The 12,059-nt window shown below is 43.1% G+C and overlaps 1 protein-coding gene across 2 annotated transcripts in view; it reads right to left on the bottom strand.

Moving 5' to 3' along the window:
• Nucleotides 1–8,182: 8,182 nt before the first annotated feature.
• The window catches only part of LOC144785322 (uncharacterized), a 327,092-nt gene continuing 323,215 nt past the window's right edge, over nucleotides 8,183–12,059 (bottom strand). For both annotated transcript variants that reach the window (XM_078664285.1, XM_078664286.1), the window contains exon 9: nucleotides 8,183–8,532. In XM_078664285.1, the coding sequence (XP_078520411.1) occupies nucleotides 8,477–8,532 (56 nt within the window). In that variant the 3' untranslated portion in view covers nucleotides 8,183–8,476. The remainder of the gene's footprint in view (nucleotides 8,533–12,059) is intronic.

The raw sequence follows: 12,059 nt of genomic DNA, 5'->3' as shown, positions 1-12,059 counted from the left end.
AAGAATTCTGCAGCACTTAAGGGCAACAGTTAATTCCGACCCCTCTTACCCAGTGGCGAGACATGTAAAAGCAGAACATGGTAACAATTTAAACGTACTGCAATATTATGTAATTGACTGCGTACACGCTAACAAAAGAGGCGGCAATCGAGAAAAGTTATTACGCCAATTGGAAACAAGATACATTTTAGAGCTCGATACTAAAACCCCGAAAGGGCTTAATATTTGTGAAGACCTGCATCACTACCTCTAAAATTAATTCGATTTTTATATATTTATTGTTCAGAAAATATTTATTTTAAATATTGACCTTGCATGAAATATAATTAATAACTATTAAATTAACTTAACTTTCTTATATATTTATCAAAAAGTATAGTTTTAGTGATATTTTAATCTTTTTATGTAGAGTTTATGACTCTCAGACGTGGAGGTCGTTTGACAGTGGTTTTTTCATTAATTCATGTTATTCATGGAGTTTTGACTTCCCACGTTGATGGGTACCGCGCTGGAGAGTTATGGGCCGCATGAATCGGTTAACATTAAAGGTTTAACTTTGCTCCATTTCAAATCCTGTATTTCTGTAATTTTTGTAATCTTTGAGAACTCCGCATTTCGCCCATACATTTAGTATTTGTACAGATATATCAATCTACATTGCAGAGAATGAAACAGTTATCCCTGCCCCAATACCCTGCCCCTAGATTAGGTTTTATCCATAAATTTTGGGTTACCCCCGGATGGGAGTATACCTTGCACTTTATACATGCACTTTACACACGCACTTAAGCACATGCACTTTCCCTTTCTGTCATTAAAATGGAAATAGATTGACACAGGGGATCATACAGCTAGTTACCAACACATTACATTAGACTCAACGGTAACCCATAGGATAATGGCTGGAGCCATTGAGGGTAGGATTAAAAAATGTTCCTAGCTTCCGTTGTTTCTGTATTTGTACAGTAAATATATATATTTTTTAGATTATTTATCGTTAGTTTAGAAAAACTCACTGTTAATATGAACTAATTAATAAGAGATAAGAAATATATTTATAAATAATGAATAGTCGCACTAAGCACTTTATTAACTTTGCATTACGCAGTTATTGAGATACCCCCAAGCCAGAAAATTGTATTGCGAAAGGACTCAAAATGAGTAAAAAAGTGTAGTCTTTTCTTTATATCATGACGAAATGTAATGACAGAATGTGATTGGAAGTTGGGGTTTTAAATGTTAAGGGGTTAAACACATTATGTACCAGCGATCAAGGCGACTGGGATCGCCGAAACGCGTTTGGTTTGCACGAGCACAGCAATGCACTTTTGAAACTTGAAAAAATAAAAAAGACCTGCAACTGAAGTAATCTGAGAGTCTGTTTCTCCGTGGTATAGCTGATCAGCTGTGTGGAGTTTGGAATTGGATATATATATATATATATATATATATATATATATATATATATATATATATATATATATTCCAGCAGATTCCACACTTCCACACAGCGAGAATTTTCATGGCACCAAAAGAGCAAGATCCACAAGTGAGTTGCTTGTAAAACCAAAAAGTGTTTATTCAATACATGGGCGGTCTACGTGTTTCGGCTCTCCGCCTTCAAAATATATATATATGTGTGTGTGTTTATTTATTTATTTATATATATATATATATATATATATATATATATATATATCACGCTCGGCTTCAAAAGTCAATTTACTTTTTACAACATAACCACAGACCCAAAGGGGATTGAACGCACAGATACATGGCGTACACCGGGCATCCACTACCATACTCAGGGCCTCACATGCTACACTAGCCAATTCATGGCTGTATGGACTAATGGGGAAACGGGGATGTGAGGCTTCACACTCCCAACATCTCCCCTCAAAGTTCGAGGGGAGCAATGCCGATACACGGCAAGAATAGCAAACACTTCCCAATAAACGTGTTAGCGAGCGCAGCGCCTGATTGTTGATAAGACGTACATTGTGTACTGAATAAGAACAAACAGTATGTATATAGACATGTTCTAAGATGGTGCACAAACTTGCTACATTGTTGCAGTCCATCTTCAATGTTTAATAACAGGAATGAATGCATGTAAAATAGAGTCAGCACAAGCAGTGCTATCAACACTGACGAAGGCTTTAGGCTGAAACGCGTCTGTTGTCTCTGACGGAAATAAACTTGATGGTGTGAGTACCTAACTGGATTTACGAGTGCGGTTCTTTGAAAAAGTAAATTGACTTTTGAAGCCGAGCGTGGTATTAGTGCAGGAGCCCTCAACTGCAAACTGCACCCGCCCGCGAGTGCCCGGGATTCTACAGTGGGACTTAGAGCGAACATATATATATATATATATATAGAACATATATATATATATATATATATATATATATATATATGTGTGAGCAAGAGCACGTGATGCTCGAAACGCGTCGCCCGTTGAGAGGTAGAACATAAATCTTACCTTGCCAACAGCCTTGGGGTCCGTCTCTTCATTTCGCTGCAGCTGTGGAGTTGGTGAAGAGTGCTGGTTTATATATATATATATAAATATATATCCAAAACAAACAGGAAGCCCAAGTGAAGCAGATCCACACGAAGTTGAATAGGCACGTTTTCTTTATTTGGATCCATTTCACAGCTCGATCCCCAAAATGCTCCGAGCACAACCTTCTATCATAAGAGCCTGACGCGTTTCAGGAATTGTCCTTTCATCAGAGGCAAGGTTCGAAAGTTCTGAGAAACAGTCTCTGGTCGTACACCTCTTCAAATACAAATCACCTGCCAAGTGGGCGTGGCCTATCTTGCACTGCATTCTGTGCCTTGTAGTGTACTAACCCTCTTCCCACAGTGGGGCTGCTTCTCTGACTTCTCAATAACCACTATTGTTCCCCCAGGGGGGTGAAGGGCAGCGCTGGGAGCCTTTGGAGAGCGCTTTGTAGCTGCAAAATCGTGCCAAAGCAGCGCCCCCTGCAAGGCGCCAGTCTTTGCTTCGTTCCGTGGCAAACTCCTGGAGTGAAGCCTGCCTTGGACCCTGGTCACAGGTGGGGTCCGCCTCTCGACCGAGCAGCAGCCGAAAATTATCCAAAACAAACAGGAAGCCCAAGTGAAGCAGATCCACACGAAGTTGAATAGGCACGTTTTCTTTATTTGGATCCATTTCACAGCTCGATCCCCAAAATACTCCGAGCACAACCTTCTATCATAAGAGCCTGACGCGTTTCAGGAATTGTCCTTTCATCAGAGGCAAGGTTCGAAAGTTCTGAGAAACAGTCTCTGGTCGTACACCTCTTCAAATACAAATCACCTGCCAAGTGGGCGTGGCCTATCTTGCACTGCATTCTGTGCCTTGTAGTGTACTAACCCTCTTCCCACAGTGGGGCTGCTTCTCTGACTTCTCAATAACCACTGCTTTTTGTTATTCTCTGTGGTCGGACACTAGCACCTAGACATAATAGAGACATCCCTCCCGCTATTTTTGAAAACACGTGATTTGCCATACAACTCAGGACATGTTGTTCTAAACACACACAGAGCGAAGACTGGCACAAGAAAGCTGGGTCAGCTGGGATGTAGAACAACTAATTATGAAGGCTAAGGTATGGGGTGCGCTGCCAAACCCAGAGATCTATAACCTATAACCATTTAGATTTTCGTAGTGAGAGTGGGTATAGGCAAGTCTGTCAGATAATATGCCAGGACTCTATTGTATACTGTCTAATAGCTATGCTAATGACATTACTGACCTATATGTATTTACTAGTTGTGTCACAACTATTGCACATTAGAACACAATAGTTTAAATAAACATTATAAACTTTCCTTGTGTCTGTTTTCTATTTATTGTGGACAAGTACGAGAGAAAGAGCGAAAGGCGGTGACCTGCTACCACGATCCTGAGAGCGTTGAGTGTGTTGTGTTCTGGGTTTCCAAATCAATTGTCTCTCTGGCATGGTTAGGACCGTGAGTGAGACACTATGAGCTAGTTAGATTCGGGCCCATAGATGCTGATGGAGTATAGTGACTCAGTACCCGCATGCTGACATTCTAAGGTCCCATGCATAGTCATGTTCCAGAGCAGATTCTCTGCAACATCAGCACTTGGCTGTCAGTAGTAGTGATGGTGAACAATCATAGGCTTCTTAGGGGGGTTAGTGTGGGCATACAGCACACTCAGACGGCTGTATATAGTCAAGAGAGGATTAAAACAATTGTGCATACCAATGCTTTTGTTTCAGTAAATACAAAACACTATTACACACCAAACAGTAAACAATATTAGAAATATGCAGGTATAAGGCTTACACATATAGGTTGCTTATTCTCTGTGACTCAACCCACCCTGTTTTGTAATGTCGGGTATATTAGGCAACACACATTGCAGGGGCTGCAATACGCCTCAGTTCTTGCAAAGTATTTACAATTGTAATTTGGAACTTTAGAGGAAGCCGCAGGGAATGGTGCCCTTTCCACTTACAATCTGCTGTTACAAGAGGTAGGGTGTGTCACAGTTGAGTGACACAACTGTGTCACTCAAGTCAGCAGGCACAGGCCACTTTGCAGTGTTCTTGAGATACTTATATATACATCACACTTGTTCTGCTTGCATGTAGATGGATGATGGATGTGGCTTTTTTTTTTTAAAAGGTATAAAGTAGTTGCACTTTTCAAGCCCCAACCTACACAGTGTTATGGGTGAGGATCTCGAGTGTCACAGCAGTGTGTTACTTAGTTGACGAAACGGATCCACATCACATTGACATCACTTTTCCGTTCCTTCATTTTGATTTTATGCATCCTTATGATCAAGGTAACTGAAATTGAAACTTACTTCAACAAAGCAGTGATATAGTAAAATAAAATCCTAAACTGTAACGGTTTTGTCCTAGTGACATGGATTTGTCTGTTTACCCCACTCCTACTACTACCTATTTTTGATATTGCATTGTAGAGGTTTCTGAGAATTAGTATGTGCCATCTGAATATGATAAGAGCGGGTAGACATTACAGAGGGATGATTAATTTGACAAATGTTGCCGTTACATAGGAGCGAAGGGTGTGAGTTGGGGTCAAAATGTGATGCTACACCTGTTTGAATGTTTTTCTAATATGAGGTATGTTCAGGATAATGGTGTGACAGAGTGAGGAAATGGTAAATTGGGGTTACATTGGGAATTTAATGTGTTGAGAACATTATTTAGCATACCTTCTTGAACAGGTTGTCATTGGTGCAGAGATTTATGTTAGGGAATAAGAATGCCAGAGTGCAGTAAGGGTAAATGTGTTAAGAAGCAAGAGCTCGTGTTTGTACTTACCAGTCTCTGCCCCACTTGGAATTCCCAAATGTCTTTGGTGTGGATAATGTAGAACACCTTCTCCTCCCAGGGCATGAGTTCGAGAGGCCTGGGAGACCCAATACGCGTTGCCAGGGCCTCTACTGTGTGGCCCTGGAAGCAAGGGAATGGACTCTCGCATGCTAGTCATTCCACCACTCAAAGATGGTCTCTGGTGACCCTCCGTTGTTGGAGACAGTATTGACCATCTCCACAATTCAGTCCGACATATCCCTTCTCTGGTTCATGAATGTTCTCTGGACTTGTGCTTTAAAAGTACTGCGGCTCAACCCTTAAATATCTCATTGAACATCACAGATAACTCATTTTTTGAGAATCTGGGTTATCTTCTAACAGCTGTGTTTGCAAAGTGCCACACAGAAGCTCCGCTGCTGCTTCGTTGATTTGTGTGACATGAAGAGAGAGAGTAGCTTTTAATGTGAGCTGCAGGTGTTGTTGATGAGTTGGTTTTTTAAAAGGTATGTGTTGACGGACGTCCTCAATGTTGATAGACCTTTCCTAAGGCGGCTCCTCCACATAGGCGTCGGAGCTTGCTCCACTGATTTTTCTCTGTGCGAGAAGAAGAAACATAAAATTGTATAAATACAATTTTACGTTTCTGCTTCTCGCACTGTGAGAAAGCAGAAGAAGCGTATGCCTGGTTGGGAGCAGGCGGGTGGTCAGGGAGGAGTGGCTAGCCCAATGTTATGGGCGCTGACTGTTTGGTGGGCCACAGGGCCGACCAAACCAGTCGTAGCATTCTCCCTTTTCTTCATGTAGGCTGCTGAGCAGCCTGCATGAAGAAAACGGCCTCCCCATAGATGCCTGTAAGGATGGTGTCCTAGCCAATCACAACTCTGCCATTGCAGCGTTGTGATTGGGTTAGAGGAAGAGAGGGAGGCTGCTTGCTTCTGCTTCCTGTGAGCAGAGAGCAGTCGACCCGACCTGGGAGTTCGGGACCGGAGGCAAAGGTAAGTTTTTATTTTATTTTAATTTTTATTAAATTAACTCCCATCCCCTCTCTGTGGCTCCCTACCCCCTCCATGCGCCCCTCCCCCACCCTCAATTGATGCAGGCCGTGACTAGACCTTTCCACTGCTGAAAACCCAGTCTTCCATTGCTGTCTTCTGTTGTGAGGGTCCTTCCACCTCACTGTGAAGGCAAACAACAATAAATATTGTGGAAGAATGTCGGCCATACCAAGGTTGATGGAGGCCATGATAACTGCCTAGGCCCATCCATGATATTGCAGCCTCTTCATGAAACATATAATTCTGGGTTTTAAGTTATCACCCGATGGTCCCTCACCTCTGCCCAGTTTCTCCTATCCTCTTTTCACACTTATAAGCGTACTACTGATGTAACCTAACTGCCTGGCAAGTGAAAAGAACGTGGCTCACAGGATCTAATAAGGTGAGAAACATAATGAAGCCTTCCCAAACGTAATGAGCAAACAGGTGGTGAAGAACCTTGGGGTCTGGGTAGACTCAGCCCTGAGTTTTCAAACCCAGACTAAGAAGGTGACGGCGACATGTTTTGGCATCCTGCGCGGGCTTAAACTCCTGCTGGGCTTTTTCGACCCTTCCATCCGACAGATGATTGTCCAGGCATCCGTGCTGTCGAGACTGGACTATGCCAGCTCGTTATACTTGGGGACCAACAAGACGGAGATTGTGAGACTACAGAGAGTCCAAAATGTGGCTGCCAGAACTCTTCTAGGTCTGCCTCGCCGCTGCTCCACCTCCACCGCCATTCGTCAGCTTCACTGGCTGCCAGTGGCAAAACGGGTGGAGTTTAAGTCTCTCTGTTTTGCATTTAGGATCCTGAACTTCCCGTCTCCTTCCATTCTGGCTGGCCTTCTCTCCTCGTATGCCCCCTCCAGTCACCTTCGTTCAGCAGGTCAACACCTTGCAGCAGTACCCCGGGTTAGGAGGGTTCGCACCGGTGGACGTTCTTTTCGCATTCTAGCAGCTAAGTTGTGGAACGCTCTTCCTGTTTACATCCGGAGCTTAGGTAACTACCTGACATTCAGGAAGGCTCTGAAAACTCATCTTTTCCCATCTCTCTAGGTGCGGTAGTTTCTCGGGCCTCTCTTCTGCCCGCTTTGATGGACCCTTTGCTGTCAGTGGCCTCTTTTGCTTTTAGCGACGGGACGCCCCTTTGCTGCGGCAGCTGTTGCGCTCTACAATTCAGCCTAACCTAACCTAACCTTACTATAGCTTGCAGGGCTTGATTCAGGTTCCTTTCCCACTGGAGTAAATGCAAAGCTATAAATAGTAACAAGAGCACAGATGCAGAAAACCGCGAAGTATTGTGCTGCCTACAGCTCTATTTATTTATTCAGAGTTTTATATCGCACAAACATGACCCATGGGTATAAGAGCGCTTAACACTTACATAGTAGCAAAATTGCGACAAAAGAGAGAGAACATCAAACGAATCATGAGGATCCAATGTAGATAATAATACCCAGGTCCATGCAATGTGCTTGGAATGGACAATAATACATTTAGGCCATTGTAGGCGCTGCTTTACTGAGCAGTGAGATGGTTAGAAAACACATTCACAATTGCAATACACTCTCTTTCAGTGCAGTCGAACACAGGCAGCCAGGTTGATGCCCAATCAGTTTCCTAGGTTTTAACTCCCTCCTCCTAGCGTTTCTTCTAGGTTGAAAGTACTGCCGGTGGGGCTGCCAATTATGCTATAATAACTGAGTATGTTTTCCCTTCTGCAGAACAGGACAGCTTCTACCATATTTTATACTTACCATAACACAATACATTTTGGAGGTTTCACTTTCACACTAAGAGAGTAATGAGAAGACGTGGTACAGCTAAAGACAAGCTTTTTATTGAGCAAGAAGTTGAGCGTTGTTCAGAACAACTTTTAGAACAGCATCCTGAGAACTGGGGGCAGTAGCATGTTGCAACAGTGAAGTGGCAGAAGAGCAGGCGCCCCCACGGGTCTGTGTTTTTTTGTATCAATCCACACTGTATTTGCTTCACTCTAAGGATCACCTTCACCAACTGCACTAATTCCAGAGACGGCCCCCTGCACAGAGTCCAACCGTCACTTCTTAGACAGAGTTCAGTCTCAGTCAGGCGAGACTGCTGCCATCTTGTTCAGCTGGCTTCTTTTTCCACCTCAATGCGCGAGTCGTGTAGATGGCTCTGTCGACCTGGAGTAGAAAAATAAAGGGCAAAAATTAAATCTCGGAATGTTACTAGTCACCCAAACTACCCTCCACGTTCACCCGTTGAAAGAATCAGAGGCGGGTTCATCTTGCCTGCCCACCTTACCTGTGCAGAGTGCAATGGGGGTGGGTGAAACAGTACAATAGAGAATGGTGGGGTACATTTATAGAAGGTAGTAGTACAAGGACAATAAAGGCAAATGAGTAAAGATAATGTAAGGAATTCTATAAGCGCACAGTTGGGGATTGAATTGCGGCACAGAAGGCAATAGTATAAGAATGCAGTAGGCAACAATGGAAGGGTACAAAAGCCAATGATAAAGAGTAGCATTTTTTGTCAACTTTTGGTTTAGACAAGTAGCCACCTTGAAAGTGTTCTATTTTGTAGCTTTTATATGTCGGTGATATCCAAAATTTCGAAAAGGCTGGTCTCATTTTGGGGTGATGGATGGAAAAAGGGAATCTGCATGTGCTCGGCAAACAAAGGCTGATGGAAAAACAGCATACTTTGTTCATGCACAATTGATAGAACGCATTTCTGCATATGCTAATTGCTCAGGGAAGTTTTAGGGTGGCAGAAACAAATCGGACTGTGTGACAGAGCTTCTACCGTCATCAACAAACAGGATTTGTAAAGCATGACTAATCACCTGTGAGGCTCTCCGGGTGCTGTGAACGCTGCGGCGAAGGATGGTGGTGGTGGGGGTGCGGGGGTGGCAGTTGAAAAAACAAGGTTGCGAGTCCTTTCCTGAAATTCAGCAGTGAGGATGAGGTTCAGAGGTGAAGGGGGACGTGGTTCCAGGACTTGGCATCGAGGTAAGAGAAGGAACAACCTCCCCTGTTGCTTCGGCAAATGTGGGGGGGTTGACCAAGGAGGAGGGAGGCGGAACACAGGTGTCTTGGTTGATAGCAGTTCAAGTGGTGGTTGATGTATGCTGGTCCTTGGATGTGCAGGGTGTACAGTCAGAGTACACCAAATATAATAGCTGCTGTAGAATCATTCACATGTTGATTAGACCACATGACAGTCACTGGATGCTGTAACTGTCATTCACACCATAATGAACATTGCCTGTCCCTCCAGCTGATGGTTCTGCGTGGAGTTCTTGCTTCCAGGTGAACACCATCCTCAGCTACCAGGTGTGCTGATGATCCGCAGCATGGAGGTGCCACGGTTGGAAGATCTGATTGCTGAAAGTCAGACCTACTGTTAATTAATGCTTACATTGGTGTCACCCATGGCACACCTGGAAATGTAACAGAAAACTAATATCAATTAGAACCAAGTAGTGACCAGTGACTCTGGAGGAACAACATTCAGCTGGAGTCAATATGTCTGCCAGCAGAAATCCTGCTCATGGAAATACTGTTGTTGTGTTGTATTAATACAAGACGATTAACAATATTCCTCTGGTGGGGGATGTAGCACATCTAACGATTAGTAGTGACTTTTGTATTATGAAAAATACCTAAATCAAGTGTCGGGATTCTAGTCACACTAACTCATTAATAATGATGAGAAATTCAGTAGGGCTTTCTAAAAAGAAAATATGTTCACAATAGTGAAAGAAGGGCATTTAGACAGAATATCGGATAGAAAAATATAATTGGAATATTGTGTCAAGAATATCGAGGTCAAGAATATCATGAATGTAAGTTTCTACAAGTAAACAAAGTTTTACTATAACTCCACATATATGCACCTTTATGATAAATATATCGTCAAGGAATGTAGATATGGAGTTAAGAATATTGAATCTATACTTACCTATTTGCACGTACCCTCTCGATATTTTGGTCCTTATAATTTTTGACACGATATTCCTTCCACACAATATCTTTGTTTCCGATATTCTATCAGTGATCCAAAAAAAGTGACTAATCCACACTGGAAGCAAGGAGCTGAAGGTTCAGGATGTTTTGATGCTAGATAGTTGTTTAGGAGTGCTTCATGACGGAAAATGGCAGCGCTGCGGAAAAGTCTCCCTGCCTGCCTTAAAGTATCAGGAGAGCATTGACCATGGCCAACGTCAGGGGTAAGTGATTAAGTTACCAGAACTGGGTCCAGGAGTTAGTGTGACTTGGGGATTTGGTAATGTGTGCCATCCAAGCTGGTGGTGTAGACACATAGGGACTTGTGTCAGCCACGAAGGGTGCATTTTGATGGTACCAGACCTACAAGATGCCTGTGGTGGGAATTCATCCTGAGCAACACCAGAAACCTGGCCATCTGTAGTTGGTAGCAGCACCCCTTGAACTAGTTAATACTGTGGATACAAGTAACAGCTGTAACATTGAAATGGCACATTCCACCTGTGGCCCACTGAAGAACACAACTGGGGAGCCTATGAGACACAGGGCGTGGCTATACAATGCCACATCCTTGTAAATGCTGATCACGCATTGTAGATTCCTTGTTGAATTAAGCTGAGTGGCAATGCATTCCTGAATAAACTCATATTGGTCCACCAAAACACTTTAGTGCATGCTATTGTGGACTGGATTGGCTTTCTCCCAAACTCTTGCCGGTACCTTGAGCTGAGTGCTAGGTTGCACAGAATAGAACACTGGGGGAACTGTAATCTATGCACTGAGGTTAACCTGCCATTTATGTTGTATGCATGTACGTATGTATTATTTTTATAGCATGAACCTGGCCAAAAGTCAGTGGGCCCGTACAAGTTCAGGTATAACAATTTATTCAATAACTAATTGTAAGGGTATCTGAGTTCTAACAGTTTATATGGAGTGGTACTCCATCATAATTCATGATGTAGTGTTCTTTCAACAGGAATGGCCTTTAACGTTTACTAAATTAAGGAAGAACTGGGAATGTCCTGATCCATATGGGAGTACAATCAGAAGTCTGCTATACTCTGGGCCTCATTTATGAAAATTGACCCATTGCTGCGAGAAAACAGTGATGCATCACTTCTCATTGCGCCCTCCCTTAGACACCAATGATGCGTCATATTTACAGTATTAAAGGAAGGGTATGACGCATCATCGCGCAAGAGTTACAGATAAGTCAGTATTTCTGACGTATCTGTAGGGGCAAAAATGACGCATTGCTTGAGTGTGTCACAAAAGTGACGCAACTCCAGCAATGGGTCATTACACATGGGCAAATCCCATGTGAAATGTGCCTGCGTCAGTCTTACGGCCTGCCATGAGGCAGGCGTAAGAAATTGACACATTTGCATCCTAGAAGTGGCGCAGTGAAATCTCACAGATTTCACTGCGTCACTTCTACGACCCTTTCTTGCGTCAGAATGCCCCCCCCCTGCATACATTATACCTGGCGCAGGGGTTTACAAAATGACACATCTACCTAGATGTGTCACTTTGTAAATATTATGCAACATGGCACATTTTTTACACTGCTGGTGCGTCACAAAAAGTGACGCACCAACGGCATAAAAGTGACGGAAGGCCTCATAAATAAGGCTCTCTATATTTAAACTGTTGTAATAGACAGTGAGAAGTTGGCCTGGTATATGATGCTCACTAGT

The sequence above is a fragment of the Lissotriton helveticus genome, chromosome 10 (genome assembly GCF_964261635.1).
Source record: "Lissotriton helveticus chromosome 10, aLisHel1.1, whole genome shotgun sequence".
NCBI lineage: Eukaryota > Metazoa > Chordata > Amphibia > Caudata > Salamandridae > Lissotriton > Lissotriton helveticus.
The sequence above is the reverse complement of the archived record's forward strand: the minus strand, read 5'-3'. Positions and strand labels throughout refer to the sequence as shown.